The 20724-nt window shown below is 35.5% G+C and overlaps 1 protein-coding gene across 10 annotated transcripts in view; it reads right to left on the bottom strand.

Moving 5' to 3' along the window:
- Positions 1-17972, bottom strand: part of LOC136828111 (mucin-5AC) — a 39385-nt gene extending 21413 nt beyond the window's left edge. For 4 of the 10 annotated variants that reach the window (XR_010849922.1, XM_067085888.1, XM_067085887.1 and 1 more), the window contains exons 1-7: positions 17823-17972; positions 14622-14763; positions 12921-13037; positions 7905-7985; positions 4445-4546; positions 2361-2467; positions 1257-2000 (exon numbers count right to left, since the gene is read on the bottom strand). Coding sequence is in view for 4 of the 10 variants with exons in the window: in XM_067085888.1 (XP_066941989.1) it covers positions 1257-2000; positions 2361-2467; positions 4445-4546; positions 7905-7985; positions 12921-13037; positions 14622-14763; positions 17823-17899 (1370 nt within the window). In the remaining 6 variants the exon portion in view is untranslated. Of the gene's footprint in view, positions 1-1256; positions 2001-2360; positions 2468-4444; positions 4547-7904; positions 7986-10524; positions 10612-12920; positions 13038-14621; positions 14764-17822 lie in introns of all 10 variants that reach the window. The other 6 variants (XR_010849924.1, XM_067085891.1, XR_010849923.1 and 3 more) reach the window with 5 other exon arrangements.
- Between the last annotated feature and the right edge of the window lie 2752 nt (positions 17973-20724).

Raw genomic sequence — 20724 nt, 5'->3', positions numbered from 1 at the left:
AGCACCATGCTTCATAGATTCATGGGACTTTACATCCCCTGCAATACAAAAAAATGGATTCATTATTATAAAATGGGAGTGCAAAAGAAACATTGAAAAATAGAAACACCTAACTCTAAGGCAAAAAACTCACGACATTGAGGAATAGAGCCCTAATTATTTTTCACATGCAAAAAGCTAAAAGTTATTTTCCAGCACTGTCACTTCATAAATACCAAGGATATCAACAAGGCTCAAGATTAGCAAAAAAATAAATACATAATAAGAAATGTTATGTAAAAGCTCAGTAGTTTAAAAATTTTCAGACTTCAGGGTATGCAAGCGCTTTATGAGCAGTGAAATGAAATGCTTTAGGTCTAAACAGTTCATGAGTCACATTAAGCTTCGGTAATACAAACTGTCACCTAAGCTAAACTGTCACATCTTAATGCTATGAAATCAAAACTCTTCTCTGATTTCACATACTGAATTTTGATTTCATCTTCTGAATACAGGCAGTTCCTGCTGACCGGTGCCATCAGTTAATGGCATTTTAGTGTTACAGTGCTTGTCTAGTGAGGTTGTTAACCAGATTTTTGGTGCCCATCTCTGGTTAATGGCACCATTAAGTAGGGATTTCGGCGCCGATCTCCGATTAACAGCACTGTCAAATGGGGATTTCGGCACCGATCTCCGGTTAACAGCACTATTAAGTGGGGATTTCAGTGCCGATCTCCGGTTAACAGCACCATTAAGTGGGGATTTTGCCGCCAATCTCTGGTTAGCAGTGACAATATCCAGTTAATGTCACCGTTAAGCGGGGTTTTCAGCACTTTTATCACCGATTTACGGCTAGCAGCACTCGGCTGGCGATGGTAACTCATAAATTAAAAATGTCACGGCAAATTGAGTTTGGAGATAAGAGAATGTGTCACTTGATTCACTAAACCTACATTAAGGATTAGATGACTGTCAGTTCTGCAAACAATTATCCATTAAACCAAATCATTTATATATGTATCTGAACCAGAGTATATCAGTTTAGCTCATTACTCCTGTTTTTAAAATTTACCCAAGGAATTAAAATCTGTGACTTCCCATAAATGTAACAAAGCAAAGAAGCAAATGCAATTCCAGAAGTCATTCCTCAATATGTTAATTCCACATGGCTACTTATGAAGTGACAAAACGTAAAACTCATAAAAGGGAAACACTAATGTACAACTGTAACATATCAAGTAAAATATTGATCCTTCTGTAAAAGCTATGAAAAGTACCTGAGTTTAATCTTTGGTGAATGAGGTGTAGGTCTTGGAGAATATCTGTAATCCATTCGTGGCGAGCCCATTAATGAGCGAGTAAAGTCAGAAGCAGAGCGTGTCGTAAGACGTGGTGAGCCATCTAAGAATGTGTGAGGTGAAGATGCACGTGATGACAAAAGTGGTGAGTCGCGGCCTAAGAAAGGAGAGCCAATGGATCGTTCTATCGAGCTGTGGCCTAATTTTGGGGAACCAGCAGATTTGTCAAGAGATCCTCGACCAACAGATCTTTCGACAGAACTTCGCTGACCGTGTAATGGAGAACGTATCAACTTTTCTTCAAATAAGTGAGTCCCTCTGGCTTTTTCGTAAATGGGTCGACTAGGGATACGATCAACTGCAGTGACAGGCGGTGCTTGATCAGCAATTGTGGTTGAAACACTAGTCATATTAGATGTTAATGATGTGGGTACCTGATGCAGTGGCTTTTCATGGCCATACATGGCAGAGGTGGTTGTGGTGCCACTATGCAACAGGGACGTAGCTGTGGAGGTCACTGTGGTAGAGGTGGAAAGGATACCTACAGTTGATGTTGTGGAAGCAGCTGACGATCTAGTGCTTGATAAAGCCATAAGTGCTGTGGCTGTAGGGATAAAGTGCCGCATAGGAGGAGGTGTGAAAGTGCCATAAGGCCCAGGGGTGGCAAGGGGGTGTTTCTGTACCTGAAGGGCACTGATGACAACCGCTTCTCTATTATGGTACCTATGGTCAGAGTTAGTAAATGTTAGTCAGTGAAAATTGTTATTGATAAAGATACATTTAAAAGATCATGATTAGGACTATGAAGCATTAGAAAAAGAGGAGGAGCCACATGCTTTAATAAACACAAATCCCAAAGCTTCTTTAAAGCCAGACATCATTGAAAAAATTATTACTCTAATATTAAATTGTTGGAACACTGGAAAAATACAAGCCAATTTTATTAGTACAGTAGTGTTATTCACAATGTAACAGGGTGCAACATTTCTGTTTTGTGAAAGTTAATAAGATGATAAATCAAAATGCACCGGAACACCAAGCACCATACAATAGAAATCAATATCTGTTTAAAAATATACTTACTTTCTCATCAGGTCCTTAATATGACTCTCAGGAACAGTGGGAAACATGGCAGAAATTTTTGCAATGGCTAATTGTGAGTGTTCAGCTGCTTCTAGTAAACCAATTTCCTGGAATATGGTAAAAATTGTGAACTAAAATGCCTTATTACTTCTGCTTTGCTTCTAACAACAGGTTGAAAAAACCGTTGAGAATTATCACTAACTTCTATCTACTGGTATAACAAAATGTAGATATAGTAGGAGAGAACTTCATTAAGAGGACTACCTTAAACATCAGGGCTTGTATAACAACAATGAATGCCTAACAGATGCCATTTAGGGGATAAAATTTCCAGTACTGGAACTTGTTAAACTTTACAGTATGGTATAACGTTGCATGAATAAGATATGAAAGCTGTAGCTTTCTAATACTGTATAATTCAAAAACAAAACTGACTAGTAAAATAATCTTTCTTATTTTTCCTATTTTCTATGATTCCTGATCTAACTTGTGACTTTAAATATACCATATTTCAAAGTCTAATAACTCTCAAAGTACTGTACTGGTAATTTTTCAAAACTATGCATTGCATATTGTTCTATACAGAAAATCTACAAAAATAAACAGAAATATGCTCAATTTTTTTATACCACTTGCAAAAATATGTGAAACGGATGGGGTAAGATGATGATGTGACCAAAAACTTGGGTCTTGAAACCCACCGCACAGAACAACCTGCTCTAGGGATAACTTTTATGTTCAAGCAAAGACTTTTTGAAAAGCAAGGATTGCTCCAGAAAGGTTTGACTAACAAGGGAAGGTATTACTGTATTACCACTCCTGAATGTTACTTCACTTTGTGGTGCTTGTAAAATGGCATCCCAGCTCTTTAGGCCATTAATTCCTACACACAGAATGCTTGAGCATTCATCAATCTGAGGCATGTATAAATTAAAAACATAACAATAATATTACAAATAAACATTACTGAATTAAAGGGAGATATTGGATTGCCACTTTTCCTTTTTTAATCTTATAGGAATTTCTATTCATTTCCCAATACTAGAAAATGTTTCAAATAATACACTGTACTACCACTATTAGTAGTAATAATAATGATAACAGGCCAGGCTATTCAGCACTGGTTGCCACAACTCAAAGATTCAAAATACGCCGAGTTAAAAACTTTCAAAGGATATTAGACTATAATGCCAATAACAATGTTTATCCAGAATTTACAATAATAAAACATACTATCTCCCTTAGATAGTAGTTTTTTCTGAGTGCAATTCAGTGTGTAACATTGACAAACGCATTGGTCGCTCTTGAAATAAACAGAATGAAGGGACCTATGTCTAAGCTTCAGGACTGGGTTGAAAAGTAATTGTAGGAATCGAAACCCAATTACATAATTGTTTACAGATAAAAGTCTAATGCTCATGCATCACCTAATGTTTAACAAGCTTTTCCTTGCATCTCTTTCACCTCTCTTAACCAACATTACAGGCTCCTTTCGACCCTCAGTCTCCAGAGAATTAAAAGCTGGATACCAACTTGCGATAAATCTATATGGCACTGATATACATATCACCCTTCAGAGAACAGGAGTAGCACAAAAGAGATCTTCCAATTCTTCTCTTACCTCTTTGTATTGTATATGATCGTACAGTATTTACCTTGGAATTCAACATCTGTCAGTTCTTTAAAGATGGGTTATCTGACAGTCATTTCCAACTTATGAGGGTGTAAATGGATCCACAATATGCCCTACTCTGGACCTCCACATCTGACACTTTGTGATAATGGTTGTACCCAAGAACCTTTCTTAAATTTCAGTAATGAAAACAATTAAGCTATCAAGCTGGTGTGTATGGGTGAACCTTTTCTCTACACCAAAAAAAAAGAGGATGGCACACAACCATTTAAATGAGTAGGGAAATTACTCAAACCATACATCCTATTAAATTGCTACAAAAGAACCATCACATGTACAGACTCATTAAAATTTTTAAATATATTTTGTGTTAAATAAACACAAACTATTGATTCATAAATTACCTAAATGATTACCAGTAGAAAGTGAATTTTATAAAATGTTATTTTACCTGTTGAGCTGTGAGCAAAGCCTGTGCTGCATCAGATAACGCCTTTCCTTCAATTCCAGAAGTCACATGCAAAGATGAGCTTGTTGGGACATTTGTTACATTCTGAAAGAAATACAAATTGATGTCAAAGTAATTGAAAGTAGGTACAGCATTTAATTATGATTACTATGATGTCAGGTAACTGAGTAATTATTTCGTTCTAAAAATACAATAAAGTATATTTCAAATCAAGTTTCACATTCACATTGGCACAACGTCATTCCTAAACATCACAAAAAGATTCTTGATTTTGCTGTGGGATTAAAATAAAATTACTACATTTGGAAAATATCCAAGTTCATGCTTTAATATAAAAATAATTCACAACATGAAACACCCAAATCTAAACTCCATCAAGCCTTCCTTTATAAAACAGCCGAATAGTTTATAAGCATGAAGCCTAACCTTCAAGTTGTTGCACGTCTCATTAAAGAATGACACTTAAAAGCTACATAAATCCTGTACCAATAAGGCATTTCAGGGCTCCTGGAATGCCTTCTGTAGCACAATGTTATGAACAAGGTGAATGAGGCCACTGAGTCACACTTTTAAGACTCATAGGGTTAGCCAAAAGGATTTGTTCTTAATTGTAGGGTAAAAATAGTTGAGAAGCAAAGTTAAAAAAGCTGGAGAGCCATGTAGAAGGGAACAGACTAAGAGTAACGGAGATAAAGCAATGCAGCTGGGACCCAGCAGACACTGCAAAGAACCTTTAGTATCATCTGCATTGTGCAACACAAAGTAAACTTTAAGTGGTACCCCACTGGGGTGCTGAAAAGCCTTAAAATGACATCTGTAATTTGCAGAATCATTTTACAAGTTACAAACTCTACACTCATGGGAGGAAGCATTTGCATCTAAAGTTGTGTCCGGAGACAGTTTTCCAAACAAATGACATACAATTGAAATGAAGGCAATAGAAGTCGGCCTAGATTCCAAATGAAGTATCTACCAAACTGTGATTGACATCTAGCACATTTTTTTGAGTGACTCATCTAAGTGTGCTATTATTTACAGTTTGTAGCAAGTGTCAGGTTGTTTCCAGAGTAAATTTGCTTGCATAATCAAGAGACCAAAGGCAAAATTTCTGGCAACAGTAGAATTACCAGTTGTGTTTAAAGAACTGCACTATGCCCTATGGTTCTCTCTGCACATTAGTTACTCTAATGGTATGTAACTTTGATAGTCGTCATCACTACACAATTTCATACAAGGCTTATAGCTACATACAGCAATTTGTGCCTTAGCTTTGGAATCATAATCTGGTTTTTGTTTATGATATCTAAGTGGTGATTCATTCAAAGTCCTCTTACATAACTTTCACATATCACAGGAATTTCAAGTAGATATTACTTACTTGGGTTAGGTCAAAGTATCCTTCGTAACTAATAAGCAACCAGTAAGTCCCTCTTGGGACTTTAGCAGTGGAAAAGACAAGGCGCATATAGTTTCCTTTTAGTATTTTGCCTGATAATATGGCAGCAAGTGCAATAACTAATCTTTCTACCAAACCATGATCTGCATTGTCCATTAGATTTTGACTAGCTTTCATGAATGGCTAAGTCTGTTGACATTTATCTCCCTAATGTTTCTATTCGGTTTTCATAGGTTAGTCCTCATAAATCTGTTTGCTATACCTTGCATGAGCTTTGCCTTTATATCATAGGCAGTTGGTCACTAATTTCCTGTTTACCCTGTGGAATGTGCACCTAATCACAACTTTTGTTTTATTTCTTTTATTCTTCATGAGATAACAGACCCCTAATCCTGTGTTTCCTACAAAGCAAAACATTTTTCACAGAAAACAGTGGACAATGAGAACTGATGGGTAATGATGTTTTAAAGTCAAGACAGCCTGTACTGTTACTTTTAATCCCTCAGTTAATACTAACCTTCCTAACCTGTCTTGTTTTCTAAAATTTTCAGGTGTAATAATATTAGGTCCATTCAATCTTACTTTAGGATTTCTCCAAAGTTTAAGCGTCCTAATTGCTCTTACCTCTACTCCTTCAGAACCAGAGATTCCCTTTGTAGAATATGTCTGACATACATAGGGACTCTCTGGTATTAATCAACTCCCAGTTTCACTTTACTCGTTGCCAATTCCTTATGAAATCTAAAACATGAAAAGTCAGTGAAGCTACCATTCACTTTCAAAAATGGAGTAGGAGGTAAGCAACATGTGAAGAGATAGGAAAAGGCATCTGATTCAGGCGGCTCAAAACTGAACCAAATTCAGAGCTATCAAGTCCTCCAAGAGTGTTTCCGCGAAGTCTTCTGTCTTTGAAAACACAAAAGATGCTCACCGCCTTCTGACACAGTTTCCATTGATCTATTTAAGGTGAATTAAAGAAAGCTGTGCCAAGTAGATAAATCAGATGACCTAATAACACAATCACATCGGGAGACTCTGGAAGCAGGACTGGAAACCCAAAGTGTTGGTGGAAAGCCGAGATTCATCCCTTGGATACATTAGGGAAATCTACAGAAGGATTCCCTGTCATTACCTTCAATCGTTAGTTTCTCAGGTACTCCAAAAGTGTCATTTGATGTTCCCAGGTCAGGCAAGTCACCCAGGGCTTCTATATGGTCAGCTATGCAGAATCTATATTAAGAATTCCCGGTTGAAGGCAGCTCTTCTTTCTCTCCAAGTTTTGTCATGTTTCCATTTTCAGACAATTCTATCTACTCCTTCCCTGTTAAGAAGGCAGTTTTCACTTTATAACTGGTTCAAATAACTAATACCAGTTGAAAAAAGTATTTGAAAAGCAATGATTTGCATTTGAAAAATACAAAGTTGATCATTTTTTGCAAAATGACAGTATCAAAGAATATACCAGTATTTCTAGATCTACCTTCCTAAATATATATACCACTTGTGATGGTTTTCTAGACTGAATAAAACTAATAAACCTAACTAATCAAACATTTTAACAATGATTACAGTATGTACTGTACATATACAATTAAGGCCTGAAATATCTGCACATAATAAATGCTAAAGTTAGTGAAATTGAGCTGTTAAGACTACAATCACTATATTTAGTAAATGAAATGGTACTAACAATGTCTTATCTACCATGATGAAAACTAATGATTATACCTAAGGTGTTATCACATGTTTAGGGGTATTTTGCTAGAATCACATGAGCATGTCTATTATTCAATTATTATTCTATTATTCAATTTGGTGACAAAAAATGTACGAAGACTACTTATCCTATGCAGGCAATGTGTATTCTCCATAACATGGCTACCTATATTAGCAATACTGTACTTAAGTTTTGTTTATCCAAGTACACCAGATTAGGATTTTCAAACTAGTAACTATTATTGCTCTACTTGACGAATAAAGGCAGTCAAACGTGACAAGAACTGACGAACAGATTCCATGCCTTTACTTTTCTCCTGCATATCATACCTTACTGTCATCACTACTTATAGCCTTTTCAGCATTTCCTTTCTCAATATGGTGGGTCATATTCTTATCAACGGCAGGTTCCTAAGCAGAGTACCGAGAAGACATGAACAGACATAAATTAATGATAAGAGAGAAAAAGGGGATGATCACTACGAAAAATGATCCTACACCCCTTTCTCACACGGAGAAAAAAATATTATTGAAAAAGACTCACATGACGTTATCAATACAGTATTATACCAGATTCATTAAAGAAAGAAAACATTCTTTGGCTCAAGTACAAGAAAAAAAGCAGACTAATTTTCTTTATGCAAGAAATATTTCATTAGCCTTCATTATGAACAAATAAGGCACTAAATAAAACTACTCTGTATTACATAAATTCAGTTTTAAATGTACAGTTGTATGATGAAAAGCACTAAAGTGATTATTGTATATATAATTTTACTTTTCATTTAAAAGCTTTTATTATTAACTTTAGATTTTTTAAATTCTAGTGTAATTAATATTGCGCTAAACATATAGTTAAACTATTAAAGCAATAGTATGATAAACAAAGGCACTTTTAGTAAATGAATAAGACTACAAATTCATCACACCAGTATATTGCAACTAGCACTAAATCAGCCCTTTTAGCATTTACCTTTAGGACAGAGACATCTTTCATTGTCAAGTTCCCTTAATGATGTTCAGAGAAGATCTGAATTAAAATAATTGGCTCTATACAATTTCTAAAGCAATACTATACTAATATTTCCAAGCATACAGTTTTATATATACTCTACTCTTAATGCTATTTGGGTATGAGGATGGCATTAAGAATCATAATCCAAAGCTAACTGGTTAGATACCAGAGATGGAGCTGCATTCACTCAGATTTTGTTTCAGGTTTAAAGAGAGCCCTAGGAGTGAGACATTCACTTTTGTGTCAAAGCGTGTCTCTTACTCAGTGAGTTTTTAAATAATTTTTCATAAATATTTACTTCAACAGCCATAATGTGCCATGAATGTTGATGCATGTAAGTTTAAAAGGGGTTGTGATGACACTTAAAAGTGCTGCACATTTGTTAAAAAAAAAATATCTGTCCATACAAACTACAGGTACTCCTTGAAATAAGAATGACAAGACATTTAGAAGTACAGATTAAATGTAGAGCAAGAAATCATCTCCATTCTAACTGGACCCATTGCTCAAATCAACTAGGATGACTCCTTATGGCCCAACCCTCTATGACCCATAAGGTTTCCCACTCTCTCTGATACACACATACACTCATGTGAAGTGATCAAGCTCCAGAATTTACTTCCATCCATTCTTAGTTTTCCAAATCTTGTAATCCTGTTTACACATTGTAGGATGAAGTTTAAGAAAATTCTCAGCTTGACCAACCTTCCACAAATATGTTTTCAATACCCAGTTATCATGGGAATATCTATCAAAGAGAATCAGAAACTCGTCTTTCCCTTCACAGAGGGTATCATACCTTTCTGGGTCAAAAATAGAAAGTGCTGGTTAATAGCACACAGAACCAGGTTGCTGAAAAGAAACTAATAAATATTTGCAGTTTTCTCTGTCTTTTAAAAAAGAATGCCAGGCTTCAATGTCAAGTGTCATATAGTCTTGTTCATTGCATAACAATGTTGATGAATGCCTTCCTTAGCAAATCTACTTTCTTAGATTAAAAGGCTAACTGCCTAGTTGTCAAATAGCAGCAATCACTGAGCCTTGTTAAGACTATCTTCCATATGGTCATTACAAAAACAAGACATTTATTTCACAGATTTTTTACCTGCAATTCTTACATTAGAGACTGAACACCAACAAGCTCAGACATAAGAAAAAACCAGTCTAACCCTTGGTAAAGGATAAGCAACGCAAAACTAAATGTAAAGACTACTCTGGTAGCAGTTTCCTTGGCAAGAATAAGGATTCATTTCACAGACATATCCATTGTTTTTATGTCTTCCATTATGGCGATACTGATCCTTTCACAAAGCTCTTTGCTTGTCTAAATTGTGGATACATTTATTTGTTAATTGTTTTAAACATTATTTAACTTAGATCTATTATTATCAGCTTTACTGGATGATGCAACCACACCCATTAAGTCCATAATCCATCTAACTATTCATACTCTTCTCCATGAAATTACTGATATGGATGGATGACCACAGATCTTCCCTGATCATCAAAAATATCCATATCTCACCACAAGATAACCTCTGTAGTCCATAATGTTAATACTCAAACTGATGTTTATCCCATTACTTAGAGCTTTTCATCCTTTGCTTTACAAGTTGGCACATTATGCAATAATTACAATTACTCTACATATTGTGATACTGAATAAGAGCTACTTGTAGATTAATTTCCAAAGAAAATTCATTTATACCAGAAATACTGAAACTAAAAATATTAGTAAAAACACTTGATACTTTCTTGAAAATTGACTGCACTCAGAGTTATGTAAACTACAACAAATATATTACTACTATCTGGATTAAAAACACTCTTGTTAAGTAAACGATGACGAACCAAGCTTTATATGGCTGTCAAATGCCTAAAGATTAACACAACTGATCTCATGCTTTTTATTCACTTCATCTGCATATACTATACCTTCTGGTCAATTGCAACTCTTTTAGTTTTTCCAGCATTTCCTTTCTGAGCATATGTGTGCTTCTTTTTCTTTTCTTCATGAGGTTTCTATTTAAAAAGTGCCAAAAAGACATGAATGACAACACACACATTACACTAGATATGAAAGATCAGAAAAGTGCCCAACAATAATCATTTCTATCCATCAAGTCCCACTCACTACAACCTATTTTCTGTACAATAATCACAGCCTATACATATAAGACAAGAAAATATCCAACTGGACCAAAAGACTGCATCACCATATGAGAAACCACAACAAAGTGAAAAAATAATTCATTTTCCATCACACATTGACTACAGGAAAGCCTTCAGTATGATCTCTCACTCATGGATGAGTGAATGATTAAGGATATTTGGAGCTACGGACAACTAATTAACCTTACTCTCTAGCAACACCCAGGATGAACCTTTAATTCAGGTAGGGGATCTAGTTAGGACATGGCATTTTTATAAATGGAGTCTCATTGGCCACTAAGCATATAATTCTTAATCATTAGGACTGACCTTTGGTACCAAGTCCACAGAAAGAAAAAATTTATACTAATTTACTTGTAAACATCATTTGTGACTGGACAAATGAGTGTATATCTTCGATTTCTCAAAAAAGAAAAGGGCATCTAGCAATAACCTTCTTCCAAAGGAAGACAATTCCCAAGATAATTAGGCATATAGATACAATGTTATAAAACTATCATAAATATCATGAGAGTAATTTAAAAGCTGGATGATGATACTGTAGTTCAATTTCAAGTATGAAATGCAAGTACATAATATAAACAAAAAAGTCATATACATAAATATTTACATTTTATTTCAATACATAAATGGTACTAGTACTTACTACTATACTAGTACTTACTACTAATGTTAGAAGTGCAGATATTAAAACACCAATCTCACTTGCAAACTATCTAGAAACTAAATCTTTTTCTAAAAAAAACTGCCTGTATAATCAATGGGAAACTGCAATGTTTGATGCCTAATATATATACACATTAAGAGGCATTAACTGAACAATCATGCACCATGCTTCCATGAGAGGGTAACATGATAAGCTGTCTTGACCTAGAAACACTTACACCAAACACCATAACACTTATGGGAGATAGAATCAGTCCACCTACTGGAGCTATAATTTTTACCAACTGATTTTTTTTAACATTAAAAGTCAGAGCACAACACAGGGCATACAGTATGTTCAAACTCTTGAAGAACTGAGCTCTCAACCCATGAGTTTCTTTGAAGCTTGACCCATGAAATGAATGGTGCTTTTCCTATTCTACCATTTTAAATCAATACAATAATGACTTTGTTAATATACAAGTTACAAATTCAGACAGATAGGAAGAGCTCTTTATAAAATGCATTCAAGACCGATATTGATCATGAATTGATAAACTGAGTTCAATCTTCTTGGTCAAGTGTCTGAGTGTGGTATTCACTCAACACCAACACATAAAACAAAGTATTTCAAACTAACATTAACTGAATTTACAGAGCATCTCACCACTCCCATAAATTCAGCATGCATAATTGATATGGTGTAAAGCAATCATAAGAGCTATAAAACAATTTCACAACAGCTAACAAAATGCTGAATAAAGTTAAGCACTTACCCTTTAATGAAATAGCAGGGAACTCTAATGCAATCTGAGCCATTTGTATTTCTCATATATTCAAATCCTGTTTTATAATCCTTATGCAAAGTACTATTCTTATATACAGTATAATATTCAAACAAACAGTACTGAATATATGAGCAGTAAATGGATCATATATCAAAGTTACACAAAAATATTTTGATAAAATGAACATTTACAACAAAAATATTCTCAAAAAAGGCAGATTTACATCAAGCAAATAATTACCAGGGAAATTTCATACTAGAAACACCAAAAATGGTTAAACAGTAGCAGGACTGATGGTTATTTATAGGGGTTATTAAACAATATCCAGTGCTTTACCCTAAATAAATCAGTACCAGTCTAGCAAAATATCCTATAAAAAATATAAACACTTCAAAGCACAATGATAAATGAGGTTTCCTACCAACTGGCCAAGTTTAAAAAAAGAGGGTTTTTTAAGTTTGCATACATCTTCATATCATCAAGGTAGCAAGGGAAAGTGCAAATAATTTAGTGGAAAACTCTTGAAGAAATGTTAGCTTGTGTAGCAATAACCTCTGCCCAAGTTTTCAATAATTTTCTTCCTTTCTTATAACACCGACTCCCTTCAAATAGACTGTGCCATATAAATTTACTGGTGACTTTAAGAACAAAGTCCTTAACACCTACAAATATTAATTGGCAGCATATTGCTACAAAAAGCTTTTCCTCCTTCAAGCTTGTTAGTACCTGAAGTGGGTAAACAGGACCATAGAGTACATATGGAGGGACAAAAGATAAGTTATGGCCTCCACATGTTGGGTAGATGGACGATAAACGACCCCCAAGGAAAGAACTCCAGATAGGCTACGAGAGGGGGGAGGGAGGGGCAGAACCATGGGTTAGTATGATATAGCATTTATTAGTACTGTATTCATTTCTATGTCAGCATCTTAAAGTCTAGGTCTATAGGCTCACTTAATGGTACTCCCAGTGATGGATGTGTAAATCACAAAATCTAAAACAATATTAGTCAAATGTCAGAACTAAAATACACTATCAATATTCATTCTACTTTGGAGGTAGAATAATGATTGTTCACTGGATTTTACAGGTACATTTCTAGAGCAGCTCATCTCTTTTATTACTAAATAGTATTTTACTACAACAATACACTTGAAATGTAGTAAATAATCTTTCAGTTCAAATAATATTAACAATGTACCTTCTACTCAGCAAATTTCCCAAGAAAGAACTAATTAAAAACACCAAACTGCAAAAACCACATATGTACCTTGTACTGTACTTTTCTGATGAGAACTGAATAACAAAGTTCTTTTCCAAGATATAACTAGGTCTTACTCTCATTCTCTTAACCCTCCTAATGAGATTTTCCAAAAGATGGTACAAATCTCAAGTTAACAATAAGCACAACTGAATCACTACATGTCAGTCTATAATATATGAGACTTGCTTATTATTGATAACCTAACATTATTTTCTTTCTTTATCTTGCAACTGGTGAATAAATTTCTGTGTAAAATTCACACTACCATTCATCTCATCTTTTAATTATTTGTATGATATATGTAAGTTTTCTCTCACAAAACCTAAAGCTTTGAGGTAAATCAAATAACTTTGAAAATTATGAAGATACTAAAAACCTGCTTGCCAAATTAAACACATGAAAATGTAAAAACAAGGAGCAACTTCCTAGCAGTGCAAATATACAATAAGAATTCAAATATAAGTTAAGTATTTCAGTATTCACAAATATCACAAAGACTGGTGTACTGAGACAAGCAGGTTTGTGAGTGACATGACTTACAAAATCAATAATGTTCTTGGTGATACTCAGCTGATGTCCACTTGAAAAGATTATCTAAGAGAAGCCTATTAAGGTCCTGCATATTGAAACCTAATAACTTCTTTACAGGGGAGCTTGTTACAGGAATATTGAAAAAATTCTCAAACTTTTGCATGTTTCCAGTCATCTGTGCTCTTGTGATCAAATGTTACTGTCTGCTAAAGAAAATATTTGGAAAATCAGTACTAGTGCTGTTTTGAGCTGATGTTTATTGGCTATAAAATAAAGAACAGTTTGGATTTTGAGTTCATTGGGGTTTTTGGTGGATATTCTTCCAAAAGAAACATAATAATGTATTTATATATTATTATATGGACTTGATCAACAATCAGCCTATAAGATAATAGTCACTGAAAATAGCATATCCATATAAGCTATATTGTACAGACATGCTTGTAGTGTTTAATAACAAAATCAGTATGACATATTTCACTATCTCAGATGGAATGGAAATGATTTTACTTCGACAATCCAGAATCTCAAATATTCCAGATAAGCAACATATACTGTATTGATAAAAGCACTCCCGAAGGTTTATAAAAGACCTATATAAAAGCACAATCAGTGTCATTATTATACTGTACCTGGTAGTGGGGAAGTGTTTGATTTTCCTGTTGGTTCCTTAATTCAGGGGGTATGGTTTCAGGGTGGGGAGGAGGTGGAGGGCAGTTTTTGAGTCGAGGATCTTCCCATGATGTTTTTTTATCTACGTGGTCAACAAAGTAACTGGAAAAAAAATCAAGAGTAAATATCCCATTTTCAGTGAATGAAAAACGTTTAATATTTAACCGTATACATACTAATTTTTACAAATTCTAAATGGAAAACTCACTGTAGAATGGCACGTTAAAATGACTGACTGATGAGATACATGCTCTCAACCACAGACCAATCACAAGGAGGATAAACTGAAACTGTTTATTTTAGTATGAGTCATTTGGTTCCCTTTTATGATGGGGTCCTTGTGAATGACCAGCACTGCATTCAAAACGTTTGTACTAAAGTTCAATGTTATGAGACGATTGCAAAAATAATTTGGAAAACCTGATGGATGTAATGACAGAAGTGCCTTTAAATGTACCCTGTAATGACTGCATTTCTTGCCCTAAGGGATGTTACCCAATCATATCAGCAGGATAGACAACTTCCTAAACTCTGAAAGTAGCTTTTCTTACACATGGCTATGAACTGACTAGGTTCTAACATGTCGCCAACACTGGTCCTAAGTTCTCAATAAGGTCCACAGAAATGTTTACAGTTCAACCTATCACAGCATATATACATTGCTGCATTCAGCAAATTTTCTCCAGTACTTCTGGCCACAGCACTGTCATGTTTGGAATTCAATTCTGCAGAAACTATCAATACTTAAAAGATTATAGGATTTCAGGGTGTCACTTTGCCCCTCATCAAAGCGGGTGTAAATTTTGCACACTTCCAAAAGTAGTCAACAGCAGTTATGATGTTCACTATTAGCAACACAGTAAAGTGTTTTTAATTAGTGACAAAAATAAAATCAAATACAGTATTTACTTAACCATATCTAGTACTTAAAAATACAATTTACTATCCATTTCAGGGACCATAAGTCATCGTTTTTCTCAAATCTTTCAAACTAACTATTTGATCGAAATGGTACTTTGACACAGTGTACAAGAAAACTGCTAATTTTGGTAATATAGTACACTGTCAAATGGTTTTAGTTAAAAAGCGTTTACTCTTGACTTACATGGTGTTGCCAAGCATCGCCAAACTATGCATTGACGTCCTTTATCCCCATCCCGTCCCTCCATCCCCTTCCCCTCCTCATCCCCCAGCTCAACCCACTTTCTGGCCTCCCCATCTCTGGTCCCCCTTTCCTGCCTATGGGGAATAGCGGACATTAGATTGCGTAGATTAGGCCTGCTGACTCATGTGACTTTGCCTTTAAAAGTCAAGAGTAAATGCCTACCTAACACCATTTGACAACGCACTATATTACCAAAAATTAGCGGGAGGTGTCATGTACACTGTGTCAAAGTACCATTTGAATCAAATAACTAGTCTGAAAGATATTTGAAAAAAATGGTGACTCGCGGTCCCTGAAATGGATAGTAGTTCAGGGCTAAAATAATGGGCTGCGGGAAAGAATGGGTAGGCTTAAATTAGCTTATAATCCTATCCCTATCATAAGCAGCTTATCAATTAATTTCAAAATTTACAGAGCATAGACCTAAATATTTCATCTTACATCTCTAAAAATGCTTTCTTGTAACATCTCTATGTGCACAGACAAATAACAGAAACAAATCAAGCATGCAACTGGCCTTAGTATTACTTGCCTTGGCTACCTTTGCCAAGGACTTTCAAGAAACTGGGGAAGGGTACCTCTCAGGCCTTGCTAATATGCAAGATGGTGAAGTTTGAGTAAAACTGAGCAAAATGGAGTCATTGTAAAGCAATATGGACCCATCTTTATATGGTTTCATATTAATTAATTAATACGAAATGCTAAAATCAGAATTTGACATCCACATTTACTTTGAATGTATAGAGCCTCAATGGCCAGGTCGGTAGAGCAGCAGCTTCGGACTTCATAGAGGTCTGTGGCGCGGGTTCAAATCCACAGTCGACCGGTCAGAGAAGCAGACACTTTGCTATCTGTGTAGACACCCCGGGATTATGTATGTAATCAACGGATAGGTTTGCTAAAAGCAAATGGGTGTTACAGACTAATACACACACAAACAAAGCCACTCCAACATCTTCTAAAAACATAACAAACATAACGACTGTCGACCCTAACCGCTCAACTCTCTCACTGCTGCTGGAGAAAGGGGCTGGTGATTTAATCGATACATGTACATGCACTACGGGTCTAAGCAATGTCAGGCAGGGCAATGATCGAGACTTTGGTCTACCCCAAAGCCAAATCAAAGTCCTTCAAAGAAGGCATCGTGCTTACCCCATACAAAAAACGGGAAAAAGCACGTTAAGAGACGAAGATTTACTTTGAATGTATAAAAGACAAAAACGTAAGAGCGAGACTGAACAAAATGGACTGATTAGGCTACAGAATGAATTGGTCACTGTCAATATGAAGGGGACCAATTTCTATATTTCTATAAGAAACAAAATATAATATAGAACACAGAAATGCCAAATTCAGGATATATTAAAGGTAGCAACAGTACTTACAATACTGTAAAAGGCGTACATTCTCACCTAACCTAAAAAAGGCCTACCTGACCAAGGGGTTTCACTACCCCTTGGACAAACCCACCCTCAACCTGACTTTAAAATTAGGCCTGCAGCAGGTCTACTTAGCTCAAGGGGATACATCCTAACCTAACCTCTGGTAGGCTGTGCGTCCTACCTGACCCACTGCACTAATTAGAAGGTAGGCTAAAGGCAATGGTTCATATATTTATATATATTTTTTTTCTGAATTTGTTGAAAAGGTGGGGTCAGTATTTTTCTTGGACAGGCCTACTTCCATTTCACTCCACTTCGTTTATAGGCCTGGTCATATTTTAGTGGCTTAAAACATTACAAATCGTTCCAAGACAATTAATAAATATGCTACGATAAAATAATTCCGTGTAAATAGTAAAATAAAACACAGACAAAAATCTAGGTTAATTCTCATGGTTAGTGGAGAGGCCTGTCTAGACAACCAGACACCCTCGTAATAAATAAGAAGCCAAGAGAACGGTAAACATGAATTGGATTCGCGACGGTGAAAACAATGAATGAAGTAACTATGGATTCGTTATCATTATGAAAATGGGTTGGAAACCACTCACTATCTGCCGGTTCTAGCATCAAATCTCACTTCCCATCCTTGAGGAAGCCCTTGAAATACGTCCCACCTTCCCGCCATCTTGACGTCGTCTGGCTGTTATGGCAGACGACGCGGGCAGCGTCGTTTTCCAAATCCACGCTTTTATTGATCGTGTTTTGGAACATATTTTTCTCAGCGAGCTCCCAAGTCAAAACATGATCGTTTCCATGTAAGGGTGTTAGCTCAGTGATGGTATTATTGCTTCTCACATTCATGACAAATGTCATGATTATTGGAGTAATTACTACCAATCGGAAACCTCGGTTGTATTTGTAAACACAGCTGTTTTTATGAATGGAAGTCACACAGCTGTCATGTGGTTTGACAAGTGCGTTGAACCGAGACTAGATTCATTGACCCCAACAGACCCCCAAAAGTTTGAGCCAGGGGTGGAATATTTTTGGTTACAGCGTTCATAGACAAGAAATATATCCAACGAAATGATTTCAACAGCGATATGCAATAAGATATATACAGAACAATTTCTCTCTGACAAAACTAATGCAGAAGGCAGTGATTTTTGTGGTACTACACTACAGCAATTTAGGAGTTCTGTATTTTCATCATAGCATACTTTGAAATCTACAAAAGCAGGGTCATCTTACCTTCTGCATAAGATATTGTATAGAAATGAAATAATGGAAAGTCATTACTGACAACAAACACATTTTGCAGTAGCTTACTATTATTTACGGAATACTATTTCTGCAATAATTCTACGCGTGTTTGTAAAAAATACTGAATTTTAATCAGAAAAGCCGAATTGTAATAATATAGAATATATGTATTTTTCATTTGTATTCAATAAAAGTTGAAGGGCAAATTTCTGAGTAATCATGAACATTTCTAGCTACAGATAAATGCATAAAAATTGTACAAAGTGGAATTTCATTAATAAACATAAATAGGTATGTTAGTAATGTTGTTTGAAGATGATAACCAATTTTTCTCTCACGAAAAAATTAATGAATGCTACATCGGGTTCTTCGCTATTTATGTCATGATAGTGACGTGTATTCTTCTTGACATATTTTGTAAGTGTATTAGTCTAACATCTTTCGTGTATTTTTTTTTAATTACGTTTAAAATCATGAAACTTACATGAAAATAATGCACAGAATAATTTTTACTATAAATTCCGTCCTCACTGAAACTGTATTTCCCTTTCAAATTGTTCTTGCTGACATTTTTCGTAAGAGGTTTCCTCGTGTGACCTCTCGTTACAAAGTTAGAAACCCAGCAAGCCTGATGTTCCCCTTCAATAATAACTCTCAACCTACTTTCCTCGCCAGATGAATATCTCCGACAAGGGAAAATAATATGAGCCACAGGAGAGATATGCAAGCCTCGAAAAGACAACGGGAAAAGGGAGAAATTCAAGAAGCAACGTATTTCACGCGAAGTTATGGCGGCGAAGAAGAAGAAGAAGAAAGAAGAAGAAGAAGAAGAAGAAGAAGAAGAAGAAGAAGCACGAGAAGTCACTCTTAAGTGAAAGGAGACGCAAAAGCGGTGTCTGGGGACATGACATAAACGGGTTAGGGGGGATGAGAGGGAGTGAAAGTAAAAGGTTCTTCGAGACGCCGCGAGGATAGTCATCGTGTGTAACACTTCGTTCCCAGTGCATCTGGTGCAAGGGGCCGGAGATTTTTTTCTGTTGCTGCCTTCCTAATTTCATAACGATAACTAAAGATTGAGAGCGGTTTGCTTGAATTACAAGATTACTTATAAATCATTTAAATGTTATATTAATTCTATAACCATAAATTAAGACTGGGAGATGGTTAATTTCAATAAGAAATTCTTTTAAACACACACACATACGCACACACACACATATATATATATATATGATATATATATACTGTGTATGTATATATATATATATATATATATATATATATATATATATGAATAGTGACATGATGTACAGATCCCCTTGGAAAAGGCGACAAGAAACATGTTTTAGGCACTTTGTGGCACAGTCATGCCTGAGTTGGGCAGGAAGAGGGCCAAAGCTAATACCCAGAGGTTGACTATCTATTCAGCTAGTTGCAGGGTTCAGTTTATGCAAATGACTGCAATCTCTTAGCCACAATCTAGGTGGGAATGACCTCAAATCCTCTAGCAACATCAATAAAACAGAAAATTAAATTTTTTGGAATTTGATATACAGACATGAAAAGACATGTTTCCTTCAGTGTGTTAACACTGAGATGTGTCCTGAGCCTGGAAATGAAGACTGTGAACTCAAAGGCAGAGATGGTTTGGACATGTGATGAGAAGGGATGGGACACAGTTGGTCAGAATTACTATATATGGCAGCAGCAGGACGAAGACCTGCATGATGACCTAAGGAAATACAAAAAGGGGATAGATGAAGGCCTGATCTTGATAAGAGTTCAGGCAGAATGACCACGGGATTAAAGAGAGCAGAGAAAACTCTTTTTACATCTAACCCCACAAAGAGAAAAGTTGAACGCTTCAATTTCAGTTATCCGCAATTTCCTTATGCTAACAGCATTAGTGCACACACATATGGTTCTTAAAACTGTTGCATTTGCCATATTTTTTTTTCATCGAGATGTCTGATATCACTAGTTTTAATAATTGACTAACACTCTTCACTTGCACACAAAACATACTGTTTAGAAAGACTACAGTAATTTCCAGTTGCTAATAAGGATGCAAAACGACAAAGCCAAATCAAAGAAAAGTATCAGTGTCAAAATTTAGAGACATAAAAATTTAAATGTTACTTCTTTCACAGACGTTATTTTTTACACTGAACGGCAGCTGGTTAGAAATGTAAACAGTTTTTTCCTATCAAGCATTCATTATGCAACGTGACCAAGAGCAGCTTACAC

Source organism: Macrobrachium rosenbergii, chromosome 42 (assembly GCF_040412425.1).
Source record: "Macrobrachium rosenbergii isolate ZJJX-2024 chromosome 42, ASM4041242v1, whole genome shotgun sequence".
Lineage (NCBI taxonomy): Eukaryota > Metazoa > Arthropoda > Malacostraca > Decapoda > Palaemonidae > Macrobrachium > Macrobrachium rosenbergii.
This window is presented reverse-complemented; position numbering and strand designations above follow the sequence as displayed.